General features: G+C 37.0%; 2 protein-coding genes across 3 annotated transcripts; both read left to right on the forward strand.

The window, feature by feature from the left end:
- The first annotated feature begins 74 nt into the window (after positions 1-74).
- Positions 75-2,632, forward strand: pigv (phosphatidylinositol glycan anchor biosynthesis, class V). The gene is made up of 3 exons (XM_039679338.2): positions 75-714; positions 895-2,040; positions 2,122-2,632. Exons 1-3 carry the CDS (start codon positions 628-630, stop codon positions 2,422-2,424), a joined length of 1,536 nt encoding a protein of 511 aa, XP_039535272.1. The 5' UTR covers positions 75-627; the 3' UTR covers positions 2,425-2,632.
- A 597-nt stretch (positions 2,633-3,229) lies between these two features.
- On the forward strand, positions 3,230-13,718 carry zdhhc18a (zDHHC palmitoyltransferase 18a). Of its 2 annotated transcripts, XM_039679664.2 has the most exons (11): positions 3,230-3,302; positions 3,404-4,121; positions 4,329-4,489; positions 4,580-4,729; positions 5,372-5,509; positions 6,816-6,867; positions 7,847-7,949; positions 8,066-8,175; positions 8,397-8,499; positions 10,781-10,851; positions 11,566-11,643. In XM_039679664.2, exons 2-10 carry the CDS (start codon positions 3,880-3,882, stop codon positions 10,820-10,822), a joined length of 1,101 nt encoding a protein of 366 aa, XP_039535598.2. In that variant the 5' UTR covers positions 3,230-3,302; positions 3,404-3,879; the 3' UTR covers positions 10,823-10,851; positions 11,566-11,643. The 2 variants fall into 2 exon arrangements, with proteins under 2 accessions (XP_039535598.2, XP_039535599.2); XM_039679665.2 differs by lacking the exon at positions 10,781-10,851 and having other exon boundaries at positions 11,566-13,718.
- Positions 13,719-15,948: the final 2,230 nt, after the last annotated feature.

The raw sequence follows: 15,948 nt of genomic DNA on the forward strand, positions 1-15,948 counted from the left end.
ATTTATCATAGAATGTGATTATGAATGGATGGTTAAATCAAATCAAAGTTTAAACGTATTTTTTATAACGTTGTCTTTGTATGTTACAAATTAGTTTAAGGAGCAAGATTTAATATTACTCTGATAGCCTACTATAGTTTAATATTATTAGTTGAAAGGAATGAATATTTCATAGTGAGACCATGAAAAGCTGAAGCAAAATATACATATTTTCTTCGTTTATGAAGTAGAAAAATAATTGAATGGTTAGCTATTCTGAAAGTATTCATTAGATAAGTAATATATTATGAATGGTTTATATAAGGTATCGGTTAAGGTAATGGGACTTTTATTTTGACATAAATATGACTGCATGACGGAAGTGCGTGTCATTACTTCTATCGTTCCATTTAGTGGCTTTATGAGACGAATTTAAAAAACGTAAATACAATCTATTTTGTTTTATTCGACTGCGACAGCGATGTTTTTTGCTGTTACAAACTCAATGGAAAAAAAAAGAATATTGCCATTTTTGGCTCATTGTGTTTTAAGGATGCCTCGCTTATCGTATCTGGTAATTTACTGAGCCTGTTTTGATTATTTTCAGTGAGGGAAATGTTTTGTTTTTGTTGAAAGTTTCTGTAAAACATGTCACCCTCAAATTGTGAAAATCAAGACGTGTGGACAGTTGTACAGTTTGCAACGTTCACGCGACTGCTTTCTCTATTTTTACAGGTAAGCAACTGACATGAACGACTGAAATAGACTAAAATAAAATTATGTATTTGTACTTGTATTCTGCATGATGTCTTCATTTATTACTTGATATAAGCGCCATGAAATAAGCGCGATTAGAGTGACATACTGCAGAAGTGGGTATATGAAAACTGCTGTTTGTTTTGTGCCCCTTTGCAGACTATACTGAATGCAGTGATTCCAGACCATGTGGCAGATGCCTTTAGCCCTCCGCGATCAGAGACCCCTCTCCTGCTTGACCCTGTCATCGAAGCATTATTTGGCGGCCTTAGTCACTGGGATGCAGAGCATTTCATCTTCATTGCAGAACGTGGATACTTATATGAACACAATTTTGCATTCTTTCCTCTGTTTCCTCTCATCCTGAGATTACTGGCAGCCACGGCTTTGTGGCCTATGTGTGGATTTCTCACAATGCATGGCCGATTAGTTTTAGCTGTGGCTATAGGCAATAGTATTCTTTTTGTCACAAGTGCCGTGGCATTATACAAACTGAGTCGTTTGGTGGTGCAGAACAGAAAACTTGCCCTTGTTGCAGTCTTGATGTACTGTCTGACACCAGCTAATGTTTTTATGGTTGCAGGCTATTCAGAGACTCTCTTTGCAGCTCTCACCTTCTCAGGCCTCTGGTTACTAGAGAAAAGATTCACAATAGGAGCTTGTCTTCTGCTGGGGTTTGCTACGGGTGCTCGTGCCAATGGGCTAGTGAATGCTGGATTTTTGCTGTATCTCTCTTTGCAATGGGGTCTTGCCCGTACCCGGGCCTTTAGCAAAGGAGAAGGGTGCGTTCGATATCGTCACTATGTCTGGGAGCTTATTCGTTTTGTGCTCATAGGAGCATTTTATGCAGCTCTTGTAGCGCTACCTTTTTGCCTGTTTCAGTTCTATGGTTACCAAACATTTTGCCATCCAACTGCTACTGAAGTTCCCCCTGTGCTGCTTAATTTGGCCCGGGACAAAGGATACCGTGTGGCTGATGCAGACTCTCCAACACCAAGATGGTGCCAATGGCGAATACCACTTTTGTATTCGTACATACAAGACGCTTATTGGGATGTGGGCTTCCTTCGATACTTTCAATGGAAGCAGATACCCAACTTTATTTTGGCGCTGCCTGTTGCAATTCTGGGGTCCATCGCCTCATGTATGTACATATGGACTAACCCAGTGTTTTGTATGTTTTTGGGTTTGGGACACAGAGGAAAAGACAGAAAACTGCATGGCTTCTGTAACCCAAAAGTCTTTGTTTACATTGTGCACAGTTCTGTCCTTCTCCTTTTTGGGATTTTCTTTATGCATGTGCAGGTAAGATTATTGAAATTGATCATTATTATGTGACTTGTAGTATACTTGCTCAACATGCCTTGTTTTATTGTGTCCTCTCAGGTGTTGACACGGTTTCTTGCTTCCTCTTCGCCTGTGCTCTACTGGATCAGTGGCCACCTGCTTTTTCAGTATGAACCTCTGCTGCAAGATGAAAGGCTGTTCAGGCCTGACCAAATACAACAACAAAAGGATCACAAACCTCGCTTAAGATGTGCTGTGGGGATGTGCAGAAATAATCAAGTCCTTTACCTCTTGATGCAATGGCAGTCTTGCTCAGTTTATACACGATGCATCCTAGGGTATTTCATATCATATTGGTTTTTAGGTCTGGCTCTGCACTGTAACTTCTTTCCCTGGACTTAACGTTACAGGAATGCAATTAGCTTGTTTCAGTCTTCATAACATTCCTCTGCCCTGGTTTTGAATTATATTATTGCTGCTTGGCAAATATCTTTGTAATTAATGCATTTTATTATTTTAAGACGTTTCTGGTGTTCCTTAAATGGCTAATATATATTTTTGTATTGGATAACTATTTAATAAATATCCTTTTTGGATTGTTTACAAATTAGTCCTGTATCTTTTTTCTCTTCTATTAGGAAAAAAAAAACAACCTTAGGCAAACTATATGCTGTGCTTTAATGCTAAGTTACTTTTGATATCCATAAAAAATATAAACTGACTGTAGTTTAAAAAGACTGTAAAAAATAGGTTTGCACATGGTCACATCACAAGATCTCTGTTATATTGTGTTGTAACACCATCTAGTGGATACAAAGTGTCTTAAGTGGTGTATTCATATAAAAATGGTCAAAAAAAGAGTCTGTGACTGTGACAGTTCCAATGTTATTTTAATATTATTTATTTACTGTTAGTATTTAACAGTAAAGAATAGTATTTATTAATATTTTAGTTGGCCTTTTTTGTTAATTGGACCAGCTTTACAAAACAACAAAAACGTGCTCTTTGCTTTATTTATTTTTTATTATTTTTAAAGGAGAACAAGAAGTTGGATCACTTTGCCCCATTGTATTACATTCATATTTGGGATATTTTGCATATATTTGTTACATTTTAAATTTTTGTTCAACAAATAAGGATCAGAAAAAAACTATACAGAGGGTGTGGTAGTGTCTCGGAAGTGATCTTTCATTGGTCTGACTTAGATGACGCATCCCTTGCGAGTCATCATTGGTCGCTTTCTTCAGGTAGTCCTCGGCTAGGGAAGTAATCGTACTGAGGTAAATATTGTTGTATCTCATCCATAGCTTAACGCTCGGTTATATTAGCTCCTAGAAAATTATAAACAACATAGTCTGATCTAATTTTTGATTCCCATCAGACTCGTTGCGGTTGGACAGCGATTGGGCAGCGCGAGGAGCCGAGTGTCGTTCAAATGACGATTGAACAGCGCGTGAGGAGTAATGTCCGCTGAGATAGTTGACAGCTAACGTTAGTCAAAAAGCTAACGCAATTAGCTTGGCCAAGAGACTCCTAAGTTATTGAAAGCAACAACATGGCATGATAATATAATAATTGTTCATCGTTATAGTCCCTATAGGGGATGTTTAGTTCCAAACGAATGCATTGAGCAACGTATTATGTGCTATGTGGACTTTCAGTTAACGTTAAATGAGTTCAGTAACGTTAAGTGTTAGTTGTTTGTTCTATTAATATTAGCAGCACGTCACGGTAAGTGAATTGTCAGTACATTTCTGACGGTATCTTTAATAATTTGTAACAAGTTAATTTAACCTGTTCTTAAGGTTACGTTACATCTAACGTTACGAACTCTAGACCGTCAGTTATTTTCTGAAAATGAAAAACTGTGAGTATCAACAAATTGACCCACGAGCGCTCAGAACATCAACCACCGGAACGTCCTCCACCCTGCCCTGTGGGAGGAAAAGCTCCCAGCGCTTGCGGAGAAAATGGGAGATTTTCCCTGGGAATAATCGCTTCTACTGTGATGGTCGTATTATGTTGGCCAGACAGTGTGGTGTGCTCCCGCTGACCATCGTCCTTATTGTCATCACCAGTGGCTTATTCTTCACATTTGAGTGAGTAGAATGCACTTACTCACAGAGACCCCAGTGTGCACACTGCTAGACAATGCTACTATTTTTGACAATAGAGACATCTCCACCACCACCACCCTAAGAGTTGCATCTGCATGGTCATGGTTTATCATCAGAAAGTAAGCTTTTTAAACCATGTTTGTATCAGCTGATAACTTTGTTCTTGTCTTTGTGCTTGATTGATAACAGTTGCCCCTTTCTGGTGGATCACCTCACTATCTTCATTCCAGTAATCGGTGGGGTGTTATTTGTATTTGTCATCTTCACCCTCCTTCAAACCAGTTTTACAGACCCAGGGATCTTACCCAGGGCTTTGCCGGATGAGGCTGCGGACATAGAGAGACAGATTGGTGAGGCATTGAATATGTACTTTGTTATTTGTCTTAATTTTGCCTTTTAACTTGTATATGTTTATAATAAAATTGTGGGTTTCTTTCAAGATAATTCTGGATCTTCAACATACCGTCCACCTCCCCGCACTAAAGAGATACTCATAAATGACCAGGTGGTAAAGCTTAAATATTGTTTCACATGCAAGATGTTCCGTCCGCCCCGGACATCCCACTGCAGCCTGTGTGACAACTGTGTCGGTAAGAAAGGATTTTTTTAGCATACAAAGTTTCTGCATTTAAAATTTAATAATATTCAATATTTCATTTAGAGATTAAATGTTATCTCTATCACTCACCTGTATTTTATTCTAAACCCCAAATTAAATGATGACTTGGTTGCTGTTTTTTCATGCAGTTATTAAATGGAAATTTTGTAATGATTTACTCACCCTCATGTTGTTTCAAATCTGAATGTTCTGTGGTAACATAAAATAAGATATTTTGTGAGGAGTGTTTTTTTTTTTTTTTTTTTTGTCCACAGAATAGTTTTTGTTTTCAAGTTTGTTTTATTTGTAAAGCACATTTAACACAGCTGACCAAAGTGCTGAACAAAACAAAACAAAAAAACCCCAGAAGAAACCACAAGTCATTTGGTTAATTTGTTTGAAACATTTGGTTAATTTGTCTGAAACATTTACTGTGCTTTTTCAAGTACCCATTTATTGTAATTTCATGGAAGGAAGTCATACTGGTTTAAAAACCTATGGGAGTCTTTAAAAGCTACAAAATATAATGTTGCATCTGTGGTGCAATCCCTTCCTTATAATCATTGCATGAGAATGCACGGAGGTTTCTTGTAAGTGTTGTGTCTCATTATGTTCTGCTCTGTTCCCCTTGTAGAGCGGTTCGACCATCACTGTCCTTGGGTCGGGAACTGTGTTGGAAAGCGCAACTATCGCTTTTTTTATGCCTTCATAGTGTCACTATCATTTCTGACCTCCTTTATCTTTGGCTGTGTGATTACTCACCTCACTATACGTAAGTTTTACCACAGTCACTTTCACACAAAAACAGCCTTGGTGGTTGTGTAATATAGTTGTCAGTGGGGAGATGAGATTTGAGTGCATGTGTATACATTGAAATCGGGTTTGTTCAAATAATGTACAATACTGTTCAAAAGCAAAGTCAGTAAACATCTTTTTAAGAGAAATAAATATTGTTATTCAGAAAGGACTAATTAATTTTGATCAAAAGTGAAAGGAAAGTCATTCATTATAAAAAAAAAATTCTGCTTTGAACTTGCTCTGCTGAAAGAATTTTAGAAAGAATGCATCACAGTTTTCACAAGAATATCGCAGTGTTTCAACAGTGATAATAATTTGAAATGTTTCTTAAGCATCAAATCAGCATATTAGAATGATTTCTGAAGGATCATGTGACACTGAAGACTGAAATAATGGCTGCTGAAAACTCAGCTTTGTTATCACAGGAATAAATTACATTTTTGAAATATATTAAGATTGAAAACAGTTATTTTAAATTGCAAAAAATATTCCACATTATTACAGTTATTATTACGGAGTATTTTTTCTTTAAAATGTCAATATCGATACCGGTTTCTGACCGATACCTTTTTCGATACCAATTTTATGAACAGATAATGTTATAGCAGAGGCTGTAACATTAAAATTTGTTTTCAAATTAATTGTATTATTATTATTATTAGTTGTAGTAGTAGTATTGCACTAATGTGTACATTATACTGTACAAAAGTAATATATTTCTATTTCAAACTTTTATTTTGACTGGTTGCCGTGTAGACCTTCTGTGATGGTATGATAGTTTCTCTCAAATTAAATGTTGTCAAAGTGAGTATATTAAACCGCAAAAGGACGATTTAAATATGAATCCTGTAAGTTCTGCGTGTCTCTGTGTTTATGAACGGCGGTGCTCTTCTGTGACATTCATTGCATCGTGCGCTTTTGCTGTCAAGTCGAAATAAACTGGTGTTTTTCTTTAATGCCTCGCCACAGCCAATCACCAGTAATTGATGATTGCACATCATCCATCCTGCATGCTTATTGTTTCACTGATGTTGACAAGATATAGCCCCAAGGTATCGAAATTTGGACCTTTTTTGATACTCAATGGTATTGAGGCAATTCGGTCGGTGCCTAAAAAGTATCTAACTCAATACCCAGCCCTAGTTACTTTGTATTTTGGATTAATTAAATGCACACTTTTTAAAAGTACTGTAGATACGTTTGAGATTGTGTTTTGACTGACTTTTTGTGAGTACATTTTGAAGCAGTTTTGTTCTCTGATCAGTTACTTTTGTCAACAGGATCACAAGTTGCAGGCGGTATCATCCAGGCAATACAGGACAGGCCAGCCAGATATCCTTTTTTACTGTGGTAACAGTAAGCAGACAATAGCACGGCTGACAGAGTTCATTATATGTTTAAACTGCTGTTGGTTCCGCCTATTTCCTAATCCCATTCATCCCTAATCGGCTCAAGGATTCCACCACGCCCTTCTCTCCTGTCAGGACGGCAACAGCTGCCGCTAGATACAGATTTTGCTGGTGTCCAGCCCCCTTTTAAGTTTGTGGCAGAGACTATATCACACCTAGCCTGGTTAAAGTTGTAACTGAGTTATGGTCTGGCAAAGCGTCATAGACTAATTATTTCCAGAGGGGCGTCACCAACGGTCGTCACGAGTGGACCTAAAACCAATCAGAGTGACGTATGCAGAGCGGCGGCCGGCGGAGAAACATCTCTGAGTGTTGTTCTTTGCTCGGTTTTTACCAAAAAGGAAACGTTCAAATCGCTTAAATTAGACTCGATAGCTGATTCGAACGAGCTGATGTTCGACAGCGGCATCCATCTTTGTAATGTAGGCTACAAAATCTGCAGCGCTGTCGTCATCGTGTAAAGCCTGCCCCAATGTTTCTGATTGGTGCTGCGATTTCGACAGATTGGAAATGGGCTTGAATGAGCTCTTTGCCAGACTAACTTTCAGAGCAAATCTAAATTTGCTGGAAGTTGACTGGGTTTTCCCTGGCTATATCACACCTATAACGATAACATCAAAAAAAAAAAAAATGAAATCAAAAACTGAAACTGATTTTTTTCAGGTTTTTTTTTTTTCAGTTTCAGTTTTTTTTTCTACTGATTAGCAAGAAAAACAAAGACAGCAAGTAAGAATCCACCAGACTTGAAATAGCTTGAAGCAGGAGAGAAGAAAATTACAGCTCATGCTTAGATTAAACAAAACAATGTAATCTTGTTCTTGGTGTGAATGGGCCTTTATAATGTTTATCTGGACACTGACACAAATTTACAACATATTTTCACCCCTTAACCCTTCCTGCACTGTTGTGGAGCTGGTCATTTGCTTCTTCTCCATCTGGTCCATTCTGGGTCTGTCAGGTTTCCATACTTATCTTGTGGCCTCCAACCTCACAACCAACGAAGATGTAAATATCACCATGAATGCATAAATTGAATCGATAATATCAAAAAGCTATATAATCAAGTATTTAATAATGTAATCAATACTTATCGTTTAATTGCAGCGTTTTGTACATTGCAGATCAAAGGCTCTTGGTCCAGTAAAAGAGGTGAAGATTCAGGGAATCCCTACACCTATAGCAACATCTTCACAAACTGTTGTGTGGTGCTGTGTGGGCCAATACCACCCAGGTAAGTACCGCAGATGTTTAAAAATGATAAGTATTTGAGTTTGTTAATGAGTAAGTGAAGGATGTCAACTGCTTGTCATTTAGCTTCAGACTGATGTACAGTTTCTCAGCCATGACATGTTAGTTGTGCAATTCTTTGACGACTTTCCGAGGTCAGTCTATGCTTTGTTTTGAAAGTCCAGTCAAAATAGGTCACGCACTCATCTTTTTCATCTTTTACAGCTTGATTGACAGAAGAGGCTTTTTACCTCCAGATGACGCACCTCAAACTGTGACCTCTGATGCTGAGCTCCCTCCTTTCATGGCCAAGAATGACACAAACATGGTAAGAGTTCCTCTAGTGTTGGTTTCGTTGACGAAAATTATGACTAAATATTGCCATCGACGAACCTTTATCACGTGACGAAAACGAGACGAGATGCAACGTAAATGATGGTCATGTGACGATGACTATCATTAAATGTATAATGCAATATTGTTGACGAATAAAAAAACGACACAATGTGGTTTACAAAAAAAAAACTATGCTAAAATGTCTCTTCATTTTTGTTGACCAAAACGAGACTTGCATTATTATTATGCAGCATTTCTGTTTCCTGTGTCACTTCAGGGGCTGCATCAGATCGCACTTCACATCCTCAAGCCCATTATTTAGAAAATGCGGCTGCGGGAGTTACGGCTGTTTCACACATACTCCGTGTGTAGTGCGTATGCGATGCGTGTTGCGGTGTGTATGCAGGAGCAGCATGCGCTATTGTGCTTTCACATGTGCTGCGTTTGCAGTACGCAACTGATCTACGGCTGTTCCACCATCACAACATTAATTCTCTATTTTTAATTTCAAATCAATGTTTTTAGCCTACATCCATTATGTTGTGTTGTTGAGGTACTATGTAGATCTCTGCTCTGCTGTTATGTACGCACCACTCCTGGAGCGCATTGCCGGACCGCATCCGCGTGCGGTGTGAACGCTCTAACCATAGGCTATTAATGGGTGCGGGAAAAATACACACTGCAAGCGGAGTATGTGTGAAACAGGACTTAGCATAAATGACAACAAACAAAGTTAAGTCTGACACAGAGAAAGGGATTCGTCTTTGGCAGAAAAAGAAGAAATGATATTTGGAAAAACTTTCATTTCATCATGTGTGTAGGCTACTTCTAACATGTTTGGTTGGTAAAATAAATATGTTGTAAATTCAAATCAGAGCGTCTTCCATGTCTGGAATGGATCTATTCTTGAGTCTATAAGCTAACAATAATATAATAATATAACTATCAGAAGATAAGATTGTTTAAAATGGGTTTGGCTAAAATAAAAATACTACTAGGTACTTAGACTATATTGACTAGGTTAAATAGATTTGCATTACTAAAAAGAGACTAAAATGCAATTTTCATCAGTTTTTGTCGACTAAAACTAGACTGGAATAAAGAGTATGGACGTGATTTCTAATAGAAATAAAAATGACAGATTGACACAAAGACTAGACTAAAATTAAAACAGGCCTCCAAAAACAACACTAAGTGCCTCGTCATGTGATATCTTCAAGTCGGAGCATTAGTTACAAAATCATAACATAAAGAGGGTTTTTTTAACAGTTAAAGCGTTGTAGCCAGGGGATTTTTATTTGTTATTTTTTTTTACATTACACTGGTGCTACAGAGGTTGAACATTTTGTAGCACAGGCCACACAATTGTTCCACAGGTATAAAACAGGCATATTTTTCTTAGTATATGTCACATATACATGGCTGTTGCACTGTAAAGCCCTGGTAGCTATGGTATAACATCCTCATGCATTACTGCATCCACCATCCACCAAAAAGCATTCTGTGGCATTTCAATCCATAAACTACCGTTTAAAAGTTTGGGGTCAGTAAGGTTTAACTTGGACTTTTACAGTTACAAAAAATAAAAAATAAACAATTTCAAACAAATGCAAAATCAGACGCAACTGTTTTAACATTCATAATTATAAAAAATATTTCTTAAGCTGCAAATCAGCATATTAGGCTATATATATATTACGGCTGCTACAAATTCAGCTTTGCCATCTCTGAAATAAATTGCATTTTATAATATATTACTATAGAAAACGGCTATTTTGAATTTTATTAGTATTTCAGTGTTGCAGTTTTTCTTAATCAAATAAATGAATCCTTTGTGAGCATAAGAGTCTACTTTCAAAAACATAGTCTTAATGTCCTCAAACTTTAAACAGTAGTGGAAATATAAACAGAAACCACAATTTTAACAGATCTGAAACTTAAGCTTTGACATAGAAAAGCATGTGAAACTGCATGTGAGGTTATCCAAGTTTAATCATATTTATTAACCCTGGCTAATGATGTCTTGCTGGGAAAGAGTTACACTTAATGATCCTCATGTGTGAAGATATGATTATGCACAAAAATCAAATCTAGAGTGTTACAAATCTAGAGTGGTGTGAAATCATGCCAAGGAGGATATTTTAAAAATGTATGTTTTTAATGCTCTTAGCTTGGAAAAAAAGTCCACAAATACAAATCATATTAGTTTATTGTGCTGTTTTGATATTGACCTCCATCAAGCCCTGATGTTTGAAGTTATAAACCTTACACAGGAGGAGAACTGTCAGGAGTTTGCGCTCTCCTGCACTGCCTGAAGGCTCCTGCTGCTCACTGACGTTCAATGGTAAGGGTGTGTTATGGGGCTGCTTGCATGCCATTCGTGACCACCTTCTCATGACTCGTTGGCTGTCTGCTTGGCTTCCATTTCTTTGCTTAAAACATGTCCCTCATGAGAGCGGAAATCATTAATATCGTCGTCTGTTCTCTGTTCCTTCTTTCTCCTGAATGAGTTGAGTGTTTTAGCTGACATCTGTTTTTACTCCATTTTATAATGGTCATGTGTTCATATATTAGTGCTCGCCAGAGGTCTGCAGTTGTTTTGTTTTTCCTCCATTATGTCATTGTTTCCTAACTAATGTATCATCATCAAGATTCGTCTGTGCTTATCTCGCTTTCATCCAGTCTTGGGATTCTGACGACTGAGGTCATGCTAGTTATCATGCGCATGTGTTCTTTTCCACCTCTTCTCATGATGGATGTTTATCCTGATGTTAAGGAAGAGTTTTCATCCTTTTGTGACCCCTGGAGAACCACTTATAAAATCAGCTTCATCCATTGGAAACCGTAAAACAAGCTTGGTTTCCACATTTTCTTCTCATTCATTTCCTGGCAGTACTAACCTACTTTCATCTTTATTCTGATTTGGCTAGCTTCTCATACTCATGCTCTTCTGCATTAACATCAGTTCGCACTTGCATACCCTATAAAGTATGACTGTGAGTGTGATCTAATATGTCTTTAGTCTCTTACCCTTTTTTTGTTGCCATTTTTTTTGCAGTGCACACAGGGCACAAAGGAGTTTATAGAATCAATAGCACACTCTACAGTGATCCAGAGCACCTGCACTCCAGGCACACCCAAAACCTCACCGGTTACCCAAGAGAGTCCACTAAGTACAGTCTCCATCATGGTCTCTCCCCCCAGCAAGCCTTCCACCGGCTGCTCAGGCCGCCAGGCCCGACGCCCCACAGACATGCCTTGCCCCCAGAGAGGGAACAAACGGGCTGCTCTTCACACACACAAACCCGTGTTGCATCTACCCAGCCCCCCGTACTCCCTCGGCCACAGTCCGCTCTTTTTTAGTGACGCTCCCGACATGGGCTTTATCCCACTGAACTGAGCGCAGTATCTCAGCCACCAGCAGCCTTGTGCAAATATTCTCCTCTCTGTTATCGCTTTGAAAACAGCAACACACCTTTTAAAAAACTGTGACGTTCTATACTCAGGATCCTCTCAGGAAACATGCCATCTTTCAACAAATGAGAATAAGCCTGGATTGATTTTTTTTTTTTTTATAAAAGAGCGATTTCAAAATTTTTGTTCCGTTATCATCAACATACACAGAACTGCAAAACATCTTTAGTAGATGCATTTGGTTTTAAGTCCTTTTGCACAGAAATATCAGCAGGTGATCAGTGTTTTATGGAACCTCAAGCCATTTGTTCAGCCTTTTGCCATTGATGCAATAATTATATGCTTTGAAAGGTCACTTGGGTCTAAAAACAGCCGTATTTCAGAGTCACTTGTTCATTTCTCTTGATTTTGTGTGGCGTTAAAGACCTACAATAAAGTCATTGGTTTAAAAATATTTGCACCAACAGTATCCGAGAGCTCAGGATTTGAGTGTTATAGAGTTACCTTTGTATTTGATACACTGTTACTTTTGATCCAGAGCTTATCATCTCCTGTATAATGTTGTGACTTCTAGTGAATTAACAGCATTTATATTTCTGCTTATTTTGTGCTCTTTTAATACAGGGTTTTTCCTTCTTTGAAAATTTCTTTGGTGGCTACCAACGTGAAAATTTGTGTTTCCTAAAGCAAATAATATTAGCCTTTGATGCGGTATTTTCCCCATCAGATCGTTGTCTCTTTATCCTGAGTTCTACGTTTTGAAATGGAAAGTGTTACAGCACAACGCAAACAACAAATCATAAAACCTGTGTGACCCATTGAGGTGTCAAACACCTTAAACAACTAGTTAGCCCTAAATTCATAATCAATAATCTCTGGGATGCAAATGTGGAAGTTAACTTGTTTTTTTTCTTCTTCTTACAGTTCTGAAAGTTTTACACGTGACGTTAGTTTGACTTCCTTGAACATTTTGAGGTAGGAAAATTGGTAACACTCGATTGTAGGTAACTAATGTATCAAGATCTAACAATGAAATCTATACATCCACTGCATTTGTTAATGTTAAATTCTACGTATAATAATACTCTAACTAATGATAGTTTATACAACTCGAAATGTTAATGTATTATGAACAAACATTAACTACAACTTAGATTAATACATACAAAAGTTTTTAATTTTTAAGCCTACGAAATTTTACCTTCTTGCAAAGTGTTACCAAAAATTGTCAAATTCATAAAGTTCCAGATGCTTAGATCTCTTATATCCTACGTAAATATAATAACAATTAGAATACATATTATGATGCTTATTATTATTAGTTATTTGCATTTAGTGTAATCAATAAAAATTGCACGTCTATGTATTGTAAGATACCACTTAAAATAATTTTGAATCTAGGAAAAACCCTGTAGTATTTCTGATTTTTTTATTAGTGGGTCAAAAAATGTTTTCTGATTGTTTTTATTAAAGTGTTTTTACTAAGCTTGTTCGAAGAACTGTTATAACTGAAACCTTTTGCCTTGAAATTGATCAATGATGAATTATGAGTCAGTTACATGTACATCATCATCAAGACAGTTTTTCTTTTGTAAAGAGTCTGGCACATTAATAAAGTTGACCGTATGAGTTGAAATGTCTTGCACATCTAAGAACTAGTCCTTAAATAGAAGTTTATCACTGCCAGCAGTGTTTGAGGGAAAGTAAAAGAATGTATAACTTTTCTTGTGTTTTGTGTTACTATCCTTTTTCACCTGAAGACTTAAAGTAATAAACAAATGTTCTTTCTAAAGGTTATTTATTTGTATGAATGCTTTCATCTGATTTTGAGGGACACAATCATAACATCTTTTGTTACTTTCTGTGTTACCAGACAGGGCACGTTCATTTAAACAGTAGATGGCACAGTTTTCCACTTCTTGTTTGCATGCGTCACATGAGGAGTTTGTTTCTCCTGGAGGCATTGTTGATTGATTGCCTGTTTGATATACTCAAGTATTTGCATTCACAGTACTTGAGCTTTTTTGGATGTGGTATTTGGCTTTACCATAGTGCCATCAAGCTGACATTTCTGGTTTGGATATGGGAAATGATTAAAAGCATAATAGCGGGGTTGCTGCATCCTCTCTCTTTGTGTAAGCTAGTCTAGACTTTCAAAAAGTCAGTAGGGAAGAACAAAATCGTCAGCTGAGTTTGATCCAGTGCTTTTTCTTGGAGCTTCTTACTTTTCTATTGGTATTTAGCATCAGATTTCTTTAAATAGTGATTAAATTTAACCCACAATTTACCACAATTACACTCATGCAACCCTTGCTTCTATTCTATTCTAAAATACAAATATAACAACTCAAACTTCTGGGACTCCAGATGAAAATGTACCCGTGCCACAATTCTTAGAGAACTCTGGAGCCGAGGAAGTGAAATTTCCCAGTTGATTTGAGGTTTGCTTTGTTGTTACATGGCATGTTTAAGAAGCTCTTCCTTTGTACATAAAATTAATTGTACACAAAAGTCCAAGTCATTTAGATTTTTTTTGAATGATTTGCTTTAAAAAGAGAAAACATCTGCTCGTTTTGACTAACAATTTTAAAAACAACATCAAATGTGGTTATAGTGAAGGAAAAGTGTCTGTCATTGCAAAGCTATGAAATGGTGTTTGGCCTAGACCACATCCTCTTATCCAACTAGGAAGATGGTCAAAAGCATCACATAGACGGCGGCTTTTGTCTGGGCCGCTTCACGTTGGCTTGAAGATATTGCAAGTTGCTATTTTTCAACCTACGCTGATTTCAATTGAGCGAAAATGAACACTGTCAGCATGTTGTAATTTGTACCTTCTTTTGCATCTCAGACGCAAAACATTCTTCCTCAGCCACTTTAATATTGTGGCGATTACAGGTGTTTATCTTCTTTGTAGATGCTAGACAAACAGGAAATAGTTACGACTGGTCATATCACATTAGTGGTGCTTGTTGAGGCTTTTTCTATTGCTTACACTTAGGGTTTAGGATTTGAACAAATCCATTTGTGCTACAGATATATCTCATATCTTTTTTAAGTGATACTTTTCACAGTTTTCATTTGACAGATGATAAAATGGGCAAGAAAAATTAAAGGAACAGAACATTGAAGCGATTAGATACTTGAGTCGCGTTCTATTTGACCATGAGTGCCCTGCGAAGTGGACTTCACTGGGTTTTTCGCCATCTTAAATGAGATTCCAATATGATACAGGCATAGGGAAAATTACCCACTAGTCATTGCGAATCTCAGGCACTAAAGAGGTTTGAATAAAATGAACACACTAAAAATGAGTTGAGGCTATTTTTTTATTAGTCCAATGTGTTTTGTACAGGGTTGGTCACAGGTATTTGTTGCGGTGCAACTATCATTATTATTGTAAAAAAAAAAAAAAAAAACATAATTAAATTAAATGACATTCATTTTCATATTAATGATTTTGACACATGTATCACTCAATTTAACAAACATGACAATTTATATAAATTAAAAAAATAATAAATTAAAATGTATACAAATAAACATGCATGCGTTATGTACGTTTACATTACATTTATTTACATAAGCATATTGTGTCATTATATTTCAAATTCCAATTGGAACTATACTGTAGCTTCATTTGTGTATAGGATGATGTTCCAGAGTGTTCCGATATCTTGTGCGTAGGGGAATAGGGAGCAGTGAACACTTCGTAGGGACCCTGTCAACCGGAACACCGATTTGGTCCTGTAAACCCAGAATACCGTAGCCATGCCCTGGCAACTACCAACAACTCCCTAACATTGTGGTGGTGAGTTTTGCACAATCAAGTACAAATCTAGTTTGTATTAATTGTTATTTGTTGTTGTTTTTAATTGCGGATCTCATTAGCGTATCAGTGGCGTATTATTTATTGGCATTTTGACTTCAAAAGCTCACCCCATGAAGCATTTCATACTTCTTTTTTATTTTTTTTTACCTTAGCTCTAAAAGCAGGTTTACAGTCTTAGATTTATTAGTCTAGAAG

Source organism: Pimephales promelas, chromosome 12 (assembly GCF_988280905.1).
Source record: "Pimephales promelas chromosome 12, fPimPro1.hap1.1, whole genome shotgun sequence".
Classification (NCBI taxonomy): Eukaryota; Metazoa; Chordata; class Actinopteri; order Cypriniformes; family Leuciscidae; genus Pimephales; species Pimephales promelas.